The 19,621-nt window shown below is 44.6% G+C and overlaps 1 protein-coding gene across 1 annotated transcript; it reads right to left on the reverse strand.

Moving 5' to 3' along the window:
* Nucleotides 1-6,393: 6,393 nt before the first annotated feature.
* Rfc3 (replication factor C subunit 3) lies at nucleotides 6,394-19,157 on the reverse strand. The gene is made up of 9 exons (XM_006987236.4): nucleotides 18,999-19,157; nucleotides 17,743-17,880; nucleotides 15,312-15,379; nucleotides 13,846-13,943; nucleotides 11,553-11,734; nucleotides 10,877-11,013; nucleotides 10,701-10,799; nucleotides 8,525-8,594; nucleotides 6,394-6,678 (listed from the first exon to the last, which is right to left on the reverse strand). The coding sequence occupies exons 1-9, from the start codon at nucleotides 19,083-19,085 to the stop codon at nucleotides 6,487-6,489; spliced, it is 1,071 nt and encodes a 356-aa protein (XP_006987298.3). The 5' UTR covers nucleotides 19,086-19,157; the 3' UTR covers nucleotides 6,394-6,486.
* Between the last annotated feature and the right edge of the window lie 464 nt (nucleotides 19,158-19,621).

Here is a 19,621-nt window from a genome sequence, read left to right on the forward strand (position 1 = left end):
TCTATGTTACAGAAGACACTGTCTTCCAATCAATCTCCCCACTCTGCTGATCTTTCATTCCCAAAGAGTTCTCATGGTATGGATTCCATCTGTTTCTTTCTGGTGGGCTATGAACCGTCAATGAACAGATCCCATAGTCATGAGTGCCATGCCACTTGCCCTTTGGCCTTGGTCTTTAACTTCATTCTTACAGTCCATGGAGGATCAACATCATTTGGTTGTTGTTTTCTATATGAAATCTTGGTCATTAACATTTGACACTGAATGTCTATGCAGTATAATTCAAACCCAAGGTGGGAAGGGAGGTATGCTGTGGCCAAGACACGGCTGAGGGTCAATGGTCATGGCATTCCACATTGCTTTACTGGGGTTCGCATCGCTGTGGAGCTGTCCTCTTTAAGTCTCACCAGGTGGTCTCCATAGCCCACTGCTCTAGGAGTGCTTTAACTTTCCTGGGGTCCCAGCAATGGACAAGCTGGGGAGTAAACTGCTGGGTGAGATCAGGAAAGACATGCATAATAACAAACCTTACCCATCGGGGACGTTACTCATGGGCAGTTTGCTTCCACTAATGGAGCATCAGTCCTTCCTTGACATGGTCCCTGCCATGTGGGTTATCCTAATCACCACCCAGCACTGGATCTGCCAGATCTTCAAAAGTGCTCACATCCCACAGCCCACAACAGTATCTGCCCAATGACACCAATATATTCCCAGAGTAATAGCCATGTTTTCTTGTCCATCTAAGGACCTCATCTCAGTGTTCTCTATCCTTCTGTGAGTCAGGACTTGTCCAGTTGGGATTATACTGAGCAGTACATGTTGGGAAACAGAGCACTGCACAGCAGGGACTCACAAATAGGTTCCCAAGAGCCAGCCAAAGCCCAAGGGACAGCCCCTGTTACCATTGTTGGGAGTCCCACAAGTAGACCAAGCTACACAGCTGTCAGATATATGTAGAGGGCCTAGTCAGTCTCATGTAGGCTCTCTGGTTATTGGTTCAGACAGAGTTCATATGAGCCAGGTTAGTTGTTTTCTGTTATCTTGGAATGTTCTTGACCCCACTGAACCCACAATCCTTCCTCCCTCTCTTCAGCAGAATTCCCTGAACCCAAAGAGGATTAATGTTTTGTTGTGGGTCTCTGCATCTATTTCCATCAGTTACTGGATGAAGACTCTCTGATGACAATTGAGGTAGTCAACAGTCTGATCACAGGAGATGGCCAGTTCAGGCTGTGTATCCGATATCACTAGACATCTTAGTTGGCATCATCCTCATAGATTTCAGGGAGTTCCCCTTGCATCATGTTCTACCTGACCCCATTATGCTCCCCTGTTCCAGTCATCTCTTTCAGTAGAGTGCCACTTCATGCACCTCCCAACCCAAACCCTCATGCTCCCATCCTCACTTGCCCCCAGTTCACCCAGGAGATCTCTTTTTTCCCTTTCCCAGGGAGATCCATGCATCTGCCATTGGGCTTTCCTTGTTACCCAACCTTGAATTTGGTTGAAGTCTCTCTTATTGTTGGACACTACTTTGTGATTGATCATTTTGGGAGGAGTTATGTTGAAAGGACCAAGCAGATGCCATAACAGGCTGTCAGTCTTCTCCCAGAGATCAGGGCTCAATTTCAGTTTCCTGAGACTTGAGCAAGCAGTTTCTGGGAGGGCTATGACATAGTCCTTGCAGTAGCTCCCTTTCTGCAAGTACTCTGACTGCTCAAGGTTCAGCCAGTTGTTTACTGTCTGGGACCCCTCACCAGCTAAGAGATACGTGCATGGCTCTATCTGAACATGTGAGACCAGACAGCCTCCATGGCAGCTCAAGGACAAAGCCTGGGACTTGTCCAGGTCTGCCCCCCAAGATGATAACTATAACCCAACCAGTAAATCCAAAGGTTCCACACCCTTACCCAATCATATGATGCCAAGGCTTGTGCCACTCTGCTTGCGGTTTTTCCATTAAAAAAAACCCTCACTCTGAGAGCTCAGGGCCGTCCTCCTCCACCCACTATGTTGAGTGTTGGACATGGACCAAGCCCAGGCTTGCTTGCTATCAATAAACCCCTGTGTGTTTTGCATCAGATATCAGCTCTGTGGTAGTCTTGCTCAGGGGTCTCGAGGTGTAGCCACAACAATGTTGTCCTGGGTTTTTCATGTTACTTCTGCATTTGTCATGGGCTCATCTGGATTTAGTTTGTTACTTGAGTGCTTCTGTTTCCTTTATGTTGGGGAATGTTTAGATTGATGCTTGGTGTTCCTAGTGTGGCTGTGCTAGGCTCATCTGTGTTCTGCTTGAGCTCAAGTGTGGAGACACACGGTGCCGGTTTGTAGGTGGGATAACTTCCTGATGCTGGATGACCTAGGAGTGAGTGCTATCCCTTCTGACCTCACCAACCAGAATACAGGAATTGAGATAAGATGTCTGCTGGGGCAGGATTCAGAATGTCCCACATGCTCTGATCTCATGAGCCAGGTTATGTGTATTACAATGGTTGTGTATGCTGGTCACGATGTGCTAACATATATTCTGACCTCATGAGCCATGTTCCACAGAGTGCAGTGGGTATATTCACCAACATTGGATCCAGAGAGTGAACAAGCCATGATGTTTTCACAGTTCTGCCAGCCTCCTAAACTGACCTTCCTGCAACCACTGTTGCTGCTTATATGTCCCATGATTCACTATCTCAAGTCATATGATTTCACTCCTGTGTTTATGCCCTCTGGTTGGTGTTTATCATATTAAAAAATACACTCAGATTCCTCCCCTGTCTCTGTATACATCATCAGGCACTATTTCTTGTGTCACCCTCATTCAGCAATATTTCTCAAATCTGTCTGCTTGCATGATTAACTTCATTAAAATAACCTCACCTAATGAAATTGTACTGGTCCTTGATTTGTTTTCTCCCTGAGATCTAGTCAACCTTAAAGCTTCTATTTGTTCATACAGGTTTATATTACATTCTTAAAGCCAGCAGTCAGTAGGTGAAGTGTGGAGGATTACAAATTGGGGCCAGTCCTGGGGAACTGTCCTAGTATACTTTGTATTGTTGATAGACAGGTCCTGACATAACTCAATGTGATTGAAAGAGTTTATTTGGCCCCCATGTCCTGTTTAATGTCCATCATTAGGGAAGCTTTCTAGGAACTTTAGATTCAGATTCAGAGGGCAATTCTTTACTGGCTTGCTCTTCAGGGCTACTTTAGCTTGCTTTCTTAAACAATTCAAGACCAATGTACAGGGGATAGTAGCACCCACAGTGGGCCTAATCTCCCACATTAGGCATTCATAAAGAAATGGGTCCTGTAAACAGAATGCAACTGCAAAATCACAGGCCTAGTTTCAGGCACTCAACACAAGAACCCTCTTTGGTTTTGAGTCATCCTACTGTGTAAATGGATGGATATGAAAAAAATTATATTGAGCGAGAGAATCCAGATCCAGAAAGACAAATGCCAGAGGTCATCTCCATCAGCTGTTTCTGGCTCCCAAACTTCTGAAGTAAGTATAAAACATGGAGGTACAGAGAGGGGAGGGGATACCAAAAGTACCTGACATCTAGCTTTTTGTATCTAGCATTGGCTGTACACACACACACACACACACACACACACACACACACACACACACACACACATATTCCTCTTACACAGCTAGATAGCATGACTTTCAAGAGATCCTCCTAGGGAGATTGTAACTATCTCCCTAGCCCTGTGTGTGTGGGGGGGGGACTTTTGATGTGGGGAGGAAATATCTAGAAGTAATAGACACATAGTTGTGTGTATGTATTTGTGTGTGTATGAGAGACTGACAGAAAAACTAGAGAGACAAGAGAGTGAGAAAGAGTGTGCTTTGATTATAAGGCAGGGGGTAGTCAGAATGACCTAACCCCATCTTTGTGTACCTGTGTCATAGGCTGTAGAGATTGGGTACCGAGCATGATGTGACACCTAGCCATGATTATATATTTGAAGCTGTTTTATGGGAGGTAATACTAGTCATATGTGCATCTTTTCAATATAGGGTGATATTCCTAGCAGGTTCTGAGATTTGTGTCAGTTTGGCTAGGCTGTAAGGAAGGGTTAATCCAGCAGGAACTGATAGTGAGCCATATATGTGTATGAAGATCTTAGGCTATAGGGTAGGTGTCAAGACCTACTAGGTATTACTTCACCAAGCCCTAGCTCTCCACACAGAGCTTAGCATTGTAGTCCCACCCTTACAGACAAAGCCATAAACACATACATACTTGTCAGGTCCTGCAAAGAATCCCCCACTTTTACAACGCCACACACTTGGAGGTAGGTGTCAAGTCCTAACCTTCCCCTAAATCCATAGCTCCATTCATGGGGCTAGGGGAAAAACTGGGACTCACAGCCTGGGGAGGGTTCCTACAGGCCTGCATGTAATGTGGTTTGCACATGTGCATGTGTGCATGCTTGCATTTGTATGTTTGTGTTAACCTGGTGTTTTACTGTGGGCAAGAAGGTACCTAGCAGATCCTAAAACCTAACCATGTTTGTGTATGTGGAACTTTGGTTGTAAGGCTAGACACTGAGCCTGACACTTTGCCTTATATGAATATGGGAGCTATGTCTGGGGTGCTTGCCTATAGGTGAGGGGGTTTATAGCAGGATATGCCACCTAGCTCTGTGCATGGGACTTTACTGTACAGCAGTGATCTGTGCCTATGTAAAAGAAGGTGTCCCCACTTCTGCAGAGCAGGGGCCCATGCCTCTGTGAAAGATGCCCCCTCTCCTGCAGAATCATGGGCCATATTAGGGCTAACAGCTACTTTTCTGGGTCTCAGAAGGTAGTGAGGTAATTCATAGTTTTTCAAAAGTAGATTTCCAGATAGCTTTAACTGTACCTAGGAATGCTGAGGCTTGTCGCATGTTCAAGGAGAACCAAGCCACTTGTGTATTCTGGGTGGCCCTGCATGACAGCCCCGCCCCAATCTGTGTTCACATGGACACGATGTTCACTTAAAAAAGGGTGAATCTGAGACTTCAGCCCCCATCCTGGTCTGATTGCTCCTCTTTTGTCCAGGTATCCAGGGGAGCCTGGTATGCATATCGGGGTAGTGTTGGGAGTTTCTCAGCCCAGGACTCCACCAGTCATACCTGATAACCCACTCCCACCTCCGCCCCTTAAAATTCTGCTCCTGTCTCCCAGACATTCACCTGATGGCTATTCAGAGGATAGCATATAGGCAGGGAAGCACCCAGGGGTGGTTAAGGTCAGAGTTTGGGCCATGGCACTTCTAACAACCTAGATTTGGGCCACCCATCCTCCCTAGGCCTGGCAGACAACAGTGAAGAACAGAGAAAGCCTGGGCATGGTAGTGCATGACTTTAATCCCAGCATTCAGTGGGCAGATGCAGATGGATGCCCGTGAGTTTAAAAGCCAGCTTGGTCTATCTACATAGTGAATTCCAGGACAGCCAGACTACATGAAAGAGACTCCCTGTTTCAAAACCAAACCAAACCAAACCAAAACCAACAAGTGAACAAGAGCAGACAAAGGAGATTTAGCCCAAGTGACCACATTGGGTAGATGAATGGGGTCCAGTGACACCCCACTCCATATGTAGGGTTCTGACATGAGAGTTTTAAATGTGAAGCAAGAAGTATACAAAACTAAGCAGTCCTGATGAAGGTGTGGTCATGCCAACCACTGAGCCATGGCTCCCTCTGTCCCAGTGTCTCCTGCAGAGTGATCTGATACTATTAATCTTTTGGGGAGCCATGTTTTTCCTCAGTCCAGCACCAGGCTTCAGGCTTTTCCCTCTGTACACATGAAATTCTTACAGTGACGTCAATTATTTCTGGGGTTCACTGATTCAATCACCTTGCATCTAATCAGGGAGGCACAGTGTCTCTTTGGAGTACCTTTCCTGTTTCCAAGACAGTTACATTGCCCCAGTCTTCCTTTATAGTAACCACCCATGCATTCGTGCCTCCATCTATCCATCCATCCATCCATCCATCCATCCATCCATCCATCCATCCATCCATCTATCCATCACCCATCCACACCTCCATCAGTTCACTCACTAATCCATCCATACAATCATCCATCCACCCACCCACCTACCCACACACCCACCTATCATCCATCCTTCCACCCCACCCACTTATCCATCTAGGCACCCATCCATCTATCCATCCACCAATCCACCCATCCACCCAATCTGCCACTCATCTTCCCACCCACTCACCTCCCCACCCACCCCTCCAACTGCCTGAGTCTATACCATAAGGGAAAAAAAAAAATGTCAGATACTCAGCTGAAATATATGTGGGACACTAAAACTGGGAACAATTTTAAAATAATTAATAGTGTAGAGAGGATTAATTTAAAAACAAAAAGCCCACAATAATAATTTAGTAAATAAAGTTAGTTTATTATGCCCACAGGCCGAGGACAAATCTGTATAAATGCGACTTCTGAGGTATTGGAGGAACCACTAGCTGCATCAGAACATCATGCCTTCCAGTCCGTCCTCCATGAACTTCTTATAAAGTGCCATAAACTTGGCCACAAACGCCTCCAAGTGATAAATGGCTTTGCTGCCCAGCTGCAGTCGATGTTCATAGTAGGCCGCCATCTGCGCCACGTCCCCTTTCAGCTGCCCATCACAGTTGTGTAAGAGCTCGGAGAGCAGGCCCTACAGGAAGCAAGGGGGACACAAAAGGCAGTCTTGGGGAAAAACAGCCAAATATGCTTATACCTCTCGCCACAAAAGGTAAAGCTTTAACATAGTTTTTATGCATGTATCCAGGTATACACACACACACACACACACACACACACACACTTATATGTGTGTGTATATATGTGGATATATGTAAAAAGCTGTTTGTATGAATCAGCAGTCTTCAACAAAGCCAAACAAATTAAAACATTAGGTACACAATAAAAACCTGGTGCTTATCCAAGGTCTTCTAAATTCTAAACAAAGAAAACCCCTTGCAACAGTCTGAGTTAAAGGATCAGATTGGTTTTGTTTGTTTGTTTGTTTTTTCCTTTATTGATGATGCAGAAGAAAGGCAGATGCAGCAGAAACTGTTATCTTGATACAAGCGACATTATACAGACTGAGCAGGTTGTACATATGTATCTAGGAATACACATACACAACACACAAATACATCTATGTGAAAACAATGAAAAAAGAGGTCATGAATTTTAGAGACCAAGACGGAGGGTATGGGAGGGCTTGGAGTGAGGAAAGGGAAAAGGGAAACAGGGTAATTATAATCTCAAAGAAATAATAAAACAAATAAACTGTATCTTGAACTTTGATCTTTTTCCAGGCTAGAGATATGGAGTATAATGTTCTCTTGAGACTGTGGGGCCAAGTGGGGACCATGCCAGTCAGTCACATAGCCCTGATGGCAACAGTCAGTAATCACAGCCAGAGCCTCACTGCCTGCTCTGGGCTGTGTGACTGGCAAGTGACTGTACTAAATGCTCTTCTCCTCGGAGACCAGATCTCACTGTGGCCCAGTCTGATGTGCTCCAGAGACCCTTCTACCTCATCCAAGTGGCTGGAGCTATGCACATGGCCACATCTGGCTGTGCCATTTACAGGACATGTTCAACTTATGGGTTTATCAGGAAAAAAAAAAACACCCCTCGTAAGTAGAGAGCAGCTGTATGCAGGTGCACAAGGGTGCAAGGATCTAAGCACAATGATGGTTACTGCCACATCCATTACATTAATAATACAGGCAATCCAAATTTTCACCAACAGCGACAATCTTCAAAAAACTAACACGGTCATACAATGGGGTATCATCTATCCTATACTGTTGAATGAACAGACTACACACTAACAACACACACACACACACACACACACACACACACACACACACACACACACACGGCACTTCCTACTAGGTGAAAGAACTGAAGTCTGCTCAAAGCACTAGCTCCTGTATATTGAAAAGACCACACTGTTCTTTCTCTATTTGCTATCATTTGAGTTTGTTCACATTACTGTGCAATTTTAATAGAATCAAACTCTGTGAATTCCCTAGTATCTAAAATCAATAAATTTACCTAAGTGGCCAGCAGACCAATCCTATAAAACCTAGACTGTATCTATGTCTTCAACCTCATCACTCCACATACACCACGTCTTTCCTGGAACATCTGTTCCCCAACCATCATGGCTGTGTATAACTCAGCTCCATCATCATTATTATTATTATTATTATTATTATTATTATTATTATTTCACTTTCCTTCCTTTAAAGACTCACAACATTATGAAATATACTTCACTTGTCTCCCATGTCACCCCCAAGAACATAATGTCACAACCAAGGTCCTCCTTCCCGTCTTCTGTGGTCTGCTAATAGTGCTTGCACACAGAATGAATCTGTTGAATTACCGAATGCTAGAAATGATGATAGTGTCTCCTAGCATTACAAAAGCACTGTGATCACATGGCTGATGTCCAGCTTATGTTATGCATGTTCAAGATGTCAAACGGGGCCACTTACCTTCATTATTATCTCAGGAGGAATACAGTGAGTTAGGAGCTCATACAGCCTTCCTCGGACTTCAAGGAGCCTACATAAAACAAAGGAATTGAAGGAACGATCATTAAGGAACCAGCCAGTACAGGTCCATTTTCTTACTTGACGTCACCTAGATGCAGACAGAAGCTGTGTGACTTGTGTATAGCAATGGGAGACACCCCACTTTAGCTGTCTTTTCAAACAGTCTCATTCTGTAGCCCAAGTGCCCTGAGCCTCACTATGCAGCTCATGCCAGCTTTGAATTGGCAGCAATCTTCCTGCCTCAGCTTCCAAGGACAATCCACCATGGCCAAGGCCCAGTTCATTTTTGGAATTTTTTTTTTGTTTTTTCACACTTTTTAACGGTAGCTATTTATAACAAGGGCTCTTCATTGTATCACTCACAACAGTACCAGAGAGAAATCAAGACTTTGGGGTGATCTGCTTGTTGTGCAGACCTAATAACTTGAGTTTGATCCCCCAGAACCCATGGTGAAAGGCTAAAATGACTCCCGAAAGTCATCCTCTGATCTCTGCATATTGATACATACACACACATGCACACAGCAATAAAAATTAAGAAAAAAAAGAAAAAGAAAAGAAACTAAGACCTTGAAATGTAAAACTTGAGCGCAATCACACACACCAGGAACTAAATACACTCACTTTACTGATGTATCAAGTACTATGTTTATGCACCTTCTCCAGAGAGAATTTTATGCTTACAGTATCTACAGAGTGGCTATGAAGACTGGGCTGCCACCAATCAATCACACAAGTGATGAGGTGACGTCAGCATAAAGTATGACACCTAGTCTATAAACAATACAGCAGGACACAGAGCGGACCTTCACAGAAGGGACAGGCAGAGCCCCGGGTAAGCCCAGCCAGGGTAGGCCAACCCGAGTGTGAACTGAGCCCTTACTCAGGCTTCCCTCCTGACATTTTCAGGAGGGTGTGAAGGAAATGCATAGACTGCATGTCAGAGCGACAAACCTGATATTCCCTAACTCAGAAAACAACTGTCTTTGTCTTTCTGTAATACATTGCCTGAACCAAAAGAGAAAACAACTACCCAGGGTTCTGAATAAGCTACTGAGAAGATCACTCCAGGTCAATCAAGATACTGGCTTTCAAGTTTTCTTAAAAGCACTCGTTCAAACTCCTTGCCTTGCACAGTCTGAGTGTAACACAGCAGAACCCACGAGGTCTCACTAACCACTGCACTAACTGGAGGAGAGTCTTACAAAGCCTAACTCATCAGACACCCACCGAGACACACACTCCTCTCACCATTATTCCATCCAAACCAGGGACACTCGGGCTCTCGTGGCTGCACTCAAGTCTATTCTGCACTGTGAAATGATCAACTCCCACTAGGGCCCAGGACAGCCTGCTTCTCAGCTGCGACAGGCAACAAGGATGAGGCTGAGGAAATGCCACACTGCCACAGCAGGGGAACCTCAGAACTGCCAGGTTTACTCCGAGACATGGAGCCTTCTTCGTCAGTGAAGCTGCCACAAACCAACAACTAGTGGCTGAGACACTTTCATTACTGTCCACTTTGTGTGACAAACCCACAGCCGTGGATGGAAGCCACTTCAGAGTGTGGCAAAAGGACGCTTTCTAGGTACTTTGTATTTCCCTTCCAGAGCTTGTCCCTGGGCACCAACAGTGTGCTGTAGCTCTGGACCCATACTGTACGACCTCTTGGCTCTCTGTAACTAAGTACAAGTACCCTTGGAGGGATAACACACAGTGTCACCAGGAGAAAAATGAAAAGGCTGGAAATCTAAGGGGAAGTCACCTGTCAAGGACATTTGGCTAAGTTAGGATGAGAGCAGGAAGCTCGGTGTCTTTCTAGCAGATTCTGCATCAATTATAAAAATTACAATTGTTCTTTCAGCCCAAGCACACTAGGTACTTTATGCTGTGCACTAAAACTAAGCTACCTAGTATTTTTTGGGGAAAAAAAGATATAAATAAAGTTCAATTTTACATGTTAACAGATTAAAGAAAAGCATAAAACTATACACACTAACTACTTTGGATCACTATATTTCAGATCTTACATGCAATTTTTTCCCTTCCAAATGAGGCTCAAGACTGAATTCTACTTGTAGACATCACGGCGTCTGTGCCTCCCTCACACTGTTACCTCTGTGGGGTCTGCTGACTGACAATAGCATTTGCAGTCTCCCTCAGGTACACCTCCCAGTCTGTCTCGGGGATCTCCTGGTCTTCAGTGAAAGGGTATCTATGAGACACAGAGAAAATCAGTTAACACCACACTCTCCTGTCCCAGAGTGTTCCCCTGGTAACGGCCCCACTCACTGCTGTACTCGGCAAGCTTCACACATAAGCAAGGCTTTCCTGAGGTTTCGGCAGGACTTCTCTGCCAGCCTGTGAGCCAGTTTCGAAGGAAGAGCCAGACCCTCCTTCTTGCAGACAGTGGATAATACACTGCAAATCTGTAAGACAAATGAACAAAAAGGAAAAGCACGTGAGGCGATTTCTAACTTCCGTTAACATCCCCGTGGAGCCCTTTCACAGGGTTGCTCTTCCTCCTAGGACTCCACGAGGCGCTGCTGTACACAATCTTATACGATCTACTGTGTGTGAGGAAGCTGTCTACTGTGAGGAACTAGTACACTTTACTGACAGCTGTTAAGATGAAAGGAAAATTAGTGCACTGACTCCCCCAAAGGGACTGGGGATCCTCACAATTATCTACTTCCTCTAACTTCCATTTCCCTAAAACAAAGTAAATCAGCTTAAGGTAGAAGACTAAATACTTCCCAAGACTTCATAATTCTCATTTGTTAAAAGACGGATGAAAGAGAACATGTTCTAGATGTGTATTTACCAGTAAACACTTCACTCTGGACACCCACTAATGGCTGGCCTGTGGGTCTCTCTGCAGCTGCCCTTAAATGACTGATATGCTTCACCACGTTTTAGAAAACAAAGTTTGAGCTGAAATATTTCTGGAAAGCTTAACCTGACTTACATCTTGAATGCTGGGAGCAGGCACACGAACTGCCAGGCACCTACTGCGAATTGGGGGTATCACCTTAGACGTGGAGTTACAGCACAAGATCAGCCTGCAGGTGGACATGTACTTCTCCATGGTCCTGCGCAAGGCATGCTGAGCATCCTTTGTGAGTTTGTCCACCTCTGTCAATAATACCACTGGGTCAAAAAGAAACAAAACCAGCTTCAACCGGGGGCCACTCAAGCCTTAAGTTAACTTCTGCCTTTACTGTGTCCTCATTAATAGACAGGAAATCCTAAATAGATGCCTGATGTTCCACTTTTACCTTTGAAAAGGACAAATCAGATTTAGAGAAGGTGAGGGTATTTTCATTTTTTTTTTTAATGTTATAATCAAACAAGACAAAGAAACACTGGTCAAAATAAAGTTAAGTTAGGACTTCTCACTTCATTTCAGCCTTTATCATAACAAAGTTGCAAGACAAGGATGTGCTGAGCTACACTGTAAATTCTAAGGAATTTGTTAATACTTTGGAATCTCTGATGCAAGAGTCAGAGCCAATGGGTACAGCCCACAGGAAAATCTGGAAGGATGTACAGGAAGATTGGATCTGGCTGCAACCGAGGACCAGTCAGTCCTGAGTAGTTCAGGAACTGTGAATAGGCAGGAGATGAATCCAAGTTTTGTATTTTTTTTTTATTATATTAACAAGATGTTTCCAAAGGACGGCAGTAGCAACAGGGTTCCCCTTAAATGTCCACAGACAAACAACCTTGACATGTAAGTCAAACTGCATCCACATTTGCACAAAAGGGACAAAGACAGGACGCCAGGCTTGAGTGGCAGCAAAAAGAGGACTCCACGACACTTGTCCCCACTGTTAGAATGTGAAACCAGACTGCCCACAGGACACACTGGGAATCACAGCCATACGAGAGCAGAAGTCGTAAGCAGGAGCAGGCCCCATAGGGCCCAGCCTGTGGCTGAGAACACAGGACCTCACACAGTGAGAGCCAAGCAAGTCGTTGGTTCTGAAAGTAACAAAGGCAGCCTCCTGCTAAGATGATGCTCCACACAGAGCCCAGCAGGGGTGAGAGAGACAAGGACAGGGATGTAGAGTGGCAGGATAAACAGGTGGTACCTGCAGCACGCAGCAGTGCGCTTCACTGCTTTCTGAAAATAAAACATGGGAGCATCTAAGTCCCAAACCTAGAAAAACCCCCTCTGGTCTCCTACTTTCAAAGACTACAAGAAACCTACCATTATTTTTTTCACATTTTGTAAAAAATGGTCAACAGAAAATAATCACATTGAATTCAAAGTTCTAAGAAAACCATTACTTTTCACGTAACCATAAATTTAATGGGAAAATGTTAATCTAACTTTGGAAGCATGAGGACCTGAGTGCAGCTCCGTAGTCATGGAAAAAGCTGGCCATAAAACTCAGAGCTGGAGAAGCAGAGTCAGAAGCATCCCTGGAGCTCACACGCTGTTGGCAGAGCCGAAGTTAATGAGAGACTCCCCTTGTGAACTAGGAAGACAGGAGTGTCCACCTCTGGCCTCGTGTGCACTTGCACACATGTGCACTGTACATCACACCATGCCTCCTACACCACAGACACACACATACAAACAATAGGCTAAAAATAACTACAAATAATGCAAACAATACATATACAAAAGAAAAAAATACACCTGCTTTTTTCTCCAAAATGACAAAGATGAAAAATAACAACATGCAGATTAGATAACTGTTTTGGAGAAATATAAATTTACGTTGTCCCTCATATGAAGAATTTGACAAAATACATGACAGGCATCAAATGCCGGCATTTTTGTCATCACAAAATCTTATATGTAAGAAATGCACACATATAAAAAATACTGGCGGGCAAAAATCAGTCAATAATGGCTGTCCAGGAGATGGGATTACAGTCAGTTTTCATTTTCTTTGTTCACAGTTGACAACAGGAAGTTTTGGTCATAAACCAGTTTTTGAAATCATGTTTCTTATTTGAAGTGGTGTGTGCTCCCAGTACTTTCTCTGAAATGTCAAACAGGCACAGACAGGAGACTGTGAACACATGGGCAGAGACCAGGGCTCGCATTCATTTGTCTTTCTTTCGAAGCCGGTCTCTTTGTGTAGCCCAGGCTGTCCTGGAGCTCGCTGTGTAGACCACACTGGCCTTGCACTACAGAGATCGTCCTGCCTCTGCCTCCCAAATGCCACCGTGCACATTCATTTTGAACTTCAATAGAAGGACCACTGGTGCTCGGCAGCTTCCCAGGAAGCCTCCGCAGCACTCACCTTTGAAGTCTCTTTGGGAGCTGGTCTCAAGCTGCTGTGACTGTGCCACGGTCTTCAGCATCTCCTGGATTACGACCCGGTCGCTGTTTCCCGCATCACTGTACAACAGGAGAATGACGGGTACATGGATGCAAATGCCCACCAAGTATTACACCCTTACTCTTCATCGGTTATTACATGAAAAATGTCACCAAGTTTGCCTTCTTTTGTTTCATGTTTAAGACAGGGTTGTTTTTATATGTGGCCCATGTTGGTTTTGAATTTTCAATCCTCCTCCATCAGCCTCCAGGGCATACCACCATGCTTGGCTACAACTGAAGATCTTATGGTTACAATTTTTGTTGAAACTAGTATTATCTAATTACTATTATAAACATTTAAAATTGAGATGTTTTAGGCTCATTAACAAATTTCAATTGTATTCCCACTGAAAACATTCAGTGTGTTCTCACAGCAGTATTACTACTTAAGGAGAAGACTAACAGTTTAACAAATATCTTGCTACTACCTTACTCACTACAGAGAAACCTAATTACATCTCATTTGTCAATTATTTTATAATTACCCACATAGCCATTAAGTTTCCCTCTACTTGATACAGCTCAATCAGAACATCTGGACTCTGGTGATTATTTTCCCAGCCAAGAGCTAGTAGACTCCCCAAGTAGCCTATGGAGCAAACATGTTAGTTTTATAACTCGATCCAGTCCTGATCTTTCCTCGGAGTTACTCTATGGACTGACGAAGACAATTCACGTAGAATACACAGAGTGCCTGCGCCAAATCCACACACACGTGAGCCTAAGACTCCCCCATCCTCTCCCTCCATTCTACTCCTTCCTCTTCAGAGACACTCACCTCTGTCACATGGTCCAGGGTGGCCGCTGCCCTAAGGACCTCTGATCTGTAAACCTCCAAAAATGTCACACAGAACCCTGACACTTTTCCCAGCTTGGATACTGCAACATGGATCCCCAGTGTCCCCCCAACCCCGTAGCAGGACTTGGATCTCCTATCTCTGTAGGTATCCAGGCACCGGCTAGTGACCACCATAATCTTCTAATGGAGACAATGAAACACAAAATCTACCAAAGAAGAATGGTGGCCCAGATTTAGTGTCTGAAATACTCATTCCAGACAGGACCAACTTTTAGACAGCTTTGTTCATGCTCACTGCACTGACTGAGTCAGGATATCTCAACAGAACTCATGCAAGGAACGAAACACTGAGTTCTGCAGAGCGAGCGGACTTCAGTGAGAGCACAGTAGGCCAGCACTAGGCCGTGAGTCAAGCATGCAGCTTTACTTTAATCTGCTTTATATCCCGAGCTTCCAAATGTACAACAGTATTTCAAAAAAATCACTCTAAGCTGGAGGACAATGACCGTGAACTATTTTTTTTTTTTTTTTTTGCTAGAAATTGTAATTTCTAACTCCTTTTCTAAAAATATTTAGTAGCAATTTACCTGGGATTAACTTCAAGGTGGTAGTTACTGGCAATGGTGCTGATTTCAATTTTTTTTTTAGATGGAGTCTGTGAAGGAAACAAGAATCTGCTCAACATTTACTTATTGGCTGTCTTCTTTTTTTCATGTATCACCAAATCTCCACTGTCAACTACCTGCAGTCTTCCATGTTAATACAGAAATAAAGGAAAAATACAGTCATAGGATCCATGTCCCATGAAAAATAAAACTATAAAAAGAGGAGATCTCATACATACCTGTTTTGCTTTTCCCACTTAATAATGTGTCTTCCTTGAAATCCCTCTCAGACAACTGGTGTGAGGTGATGACCATGTATCAACTTACAACATGCGTGTTCTGCAGCTAATTACCTTTATGGATTTTCACTTTGTTGACACTGTGCATGTCCATGTCAGCTGTCTATAGACCCATTAGCTGAACAAGAAACTAAAACATCTGGCTATTCAGTTTCTGGATGGATTCTGATCTTGCTGTTTATAATACAGAACAGACTCACACTGCTGGGCTATCCCAAAGCTCCCATTCCCTTACATGTCAGTGCCCACGCACATTTCACCCTGTGATTACTTGCTGTTCTAGACCAAGGTGTCTCTCCGCTATCTATCTGAGAGACCATTATCTGGCATGCCCCTCACATACTTTATGCCAATCATTCTCTGCTGGTTCGGCTTATCCTATGACTTTTGGACCTAAAGTCACATGCTCTAAATACCCACTTCTTTTCTGTAGCTTTCATGTTCTCCTGCCCATCAGTAGCTCACACAGTCAAAGATACGTCATTCTAAGGTAGTCAGTATTTCATCCTAACATTTAAGTCCTTAAATCACATAGAACTGAACTTCATAACCGTATGGCACAGGATACATCTTTATTTTTCCTCCAATAGATGACCAACTATACTGGCTCAGCCTTTCCACTAAATTAACACTCTGCATGCTTGTGGGCTATTTGGTTTCACAGGCTGAATCATTATATTATTGTTTTAGACTTAAATTCTCATTTGCCATCTCCTAAAAGAAGCCCATGTCACAGTTTGGATAGGCAACATCCCTACAGACTTAAGTATAGAACCTCAGTCCTCAGCTGGTATTGTTATTCTGGGATGTTCTGGAAACACTAGGAGGTAGGGCCTACCTAGAAGAAGAGGTGGACTGTGGAGCTGGGGTGGGTCCTTGGGGATCTGTGCCTGGTCCCTTCTGCCTGATACTCTGCTCCCTGTCCACCGTCAGAGGAAGCTCTTCCTTCATAAATTTGCACTCCTATGACTTTTCTGCCTCACCTTGGGCCTAAAGGCACCGTCAACTGACCATAGACTAAATCTTCTGAAATTCAAGGCACAGGACTCAAGCTGATGGACTGGACTTTACTGCAATTTCTGATCTCACAAAATCAATACACCGCAATAACTCCCCCTCCTTCAAATAGACCCATCTTCCTAAGTTAGTTTGTGTGGGGCAACCTGATTCCATGGATGAGAAAAGGGAATAAATACACCCACTCCACTTATCCTCTTCATAACTTTATCTCATTTCAGAAATGGAATTTAGGATGGCATCACAGATGCTAAAAATTGGGATAATAATTAAAATTTATACCATAACTTGGGGAAAAGACTTTTAAATATTAAGCTCACCAACCGAGAGCATAGTTCATGTTTCTACTCATCTTTTTTTTGTCTTGTAAGATAATACATGTCTTCTGAGATATCTGAACATTAGCCTAAAATCCATTTACCCTCCTGAAAATTCTATTAATAGCATGACCACCCACACTAAGCATTTTTCCTTTTTCAAAACGCAATAAGACACTCCATTAGAGGCCATGAAGAACTTGAAAGAAGACACAGCACGTTCCCTACATAACTTCAAAACAAATACAATCTGGCCAAAGTAAAAGCTAAACAACTGCAATCAAGGCAGACTACAAACTACTGTTGGTAAAGAACTGCTAATTCTGCTGGGCTGCGGGAGCACTTCAGGGCATTTCAGAGACTGGGGAAACGGAGGAGCAAAAGCACTTGCTGCGCATGCATGTACAAGCAAGATGACCCCAGTGCAGATCCCAGACCCCATGTAGAAGCTGGTAGAGAGGACTAATGTCTGTAATCCCAGGGAATCCTCACAGGGAGGTAGGAGGCAGAGGCAGGAGAATCTTAGAAGCTGCCAAGATCAGCCAGCCTGGCTTAGGAGATGGCAAAGAAATTCTTCAAACAAAATGGAAAAGAGAGGATTCACAGCAGACAGTTATCCTTCTCACCCCACCTACACACACACACACACACACACACACACACACACACACTTTAAGTCACACACTAGGCAGCTTCTGGTGGGGAGGAGTGTATACATAACCAGGATTGAGAACCCCTGCCAGATGAAAACATCTGTAGAGCCTGACATGAGATGCTTACTGTGATAGTTTGATGCTCAATTCTCAATTTTTCTACCCCGACACCATAAAGTTCTCGTAGGATACACATAATTCTTGTCTTTTTTCCAGCACCTGATGGTCCATATACTAGGAGGTGAGGGAAGTCACCACACTGCACCTAGGGAAGAAAGAACACGGCATTTTGCTCTCATCAAACCCAGGTGCTCCAGGTTAGACAAACTACTTTTCAAGTACTAAGGTATTCTGTTTACCATTCAACTCCAATAGAAAATTTACCAAACTCTGGAATGTTTATTATTTACTGGGTCCTAATAATCTAACTTGCATGCATTAACACAGAACATAGAGGGCACAACACTAAATGCTTAAAAAGGGGAACTCCCTAAGCAAGCTCTCTGAAGGGCACTTTTGAAAATAAAAGCTGGTGGAATTCAGAATAGATCTCTGTAACTGATGCTCCTATTGCCGGGGTTCCCCAAAATGGTTCTCTTGCTAAGAAATGGGTGCACTGATTTCCTTGCAAGTTCACTGGGGAGGTAAAGGAAAACTTCACGCAAGGGATGTTATGGAAAAGACAGCAGTAAGAGAGTGCTACTAAACAGCACTATGGGCGTCGGCTTGATCGGGTGAGAAGACGTAGCCTGTTTAAAAGCAAATTTATTAACGCAAAGGAATAGTGCATTAAACCCCTGCTCTAAAAATAAGTCAGTACAAGTAGCCTTAGAAATCCAATAAAATGTATCCATCCTAGGGAACTTAACGTTAAAGCTGTAAAGAGAACCGGTGTGCATTCACATGAAGTACGTTGCTCGGTTTTTTAATTATTGCACGCATTATCAACAAAAAAGGACAACTAAAACCTATCTTCTCTCTCGAGTCTTCCAAAAACTCTCATACGGAGGACAGAGGCATTTGTTAAAATAATTCCCCAGTTTCAGAAAGGACTTAGCAGTGATTCCGCAGAGGTTAGTAACTAGGAACGGGATCCAGAGCACCGTCTCCTCCTTCAGCTTTCCAGCACACACCTGTAGCAGCAGAGCCTATCCGCCCCGGGCCCTCCTACAGCCGGGGCTTGCTCTTTATTCTCCCTCGGTCTCCGCCAGGTCCCCAGCCCAAGCTCAGGGAACCCCCGCAGCAGAACCTGCACCGGGGGAACCTGCACCGGGGGAACCTGTCCCTCTGGCCCCGTCGCGGGCACTGGACGCCCGCCTCCTCGCTCCTTCCTTCCCCTTCCCCTTCCCCGCCGGCTTCTCTCCTCCCCCCGGGCCTGCTCACCAGGTTGCGCAGCTGCGCCGCCTGTTCCTTGTGATAGTCCAGCCGGGCCAGCGAGCAGGGCCGGTACTTGTCCACCCAGAGGCTCATGGCAGCCAGGGTCCCGCCGCCACCCAGACACAAGACGGGCTTTCCCGCCAGCGCCAAAGCGCGCGCCACTTCCGGCAGCGGGCGACTTCCGGACCCGAGACTACCGCGTCCGATTGGGGCCTGAAATCATCACCCGCCTGGCGCGCACACCTCCTCCACCTCCACCACCCCCGCCCCCGCCCTGCACCAGTAACCAACCGGGTGCAATCCTTGTCTCTTCGTTCTCACCCTTTGTGTCACCCATTTTAGAAGACATTCGACGGAATTAAAGACACATCAATGGTAGCCCGGGCAGGCATCCAATCTGGATGCTTAGGAGAAGGAAGTTTCCTCCATTTCGTTCATAAAGTCATTCAAATTTGTGCCACAGAGTTGTTTTTCCCTCTTTAAATTTTTTTTTTTTTTTTTTTTTTACTGTCAATGAGCGTTTGCCTACTTGCATCTTTGAACTATATGTGTTCTTGGTGCCCTTAGAGGCCAGAAGAGGACATCTAATCCCCCGCCTTTAGGGTTACAGACGGGTGTGAGCGGCCATG

Source organism: Peromyscus maniculatus, chromosome 23 (genome assembly GCF_049852395.1).
Source record: "Peromyscus maniculatus bairdii isolate BWxNUB_F1_BW_parent chromosome 23, HU_Pman_BW_mat_3.1, whole genome shotgun sequence".
In the NCBI taxonomy this organism is placed as follows: Eukaryota; Metazoa; Chordata; class Mammalia; order Rodentia; family Cricetidae; genus Peromyscus; species Peromyscus maniculatus.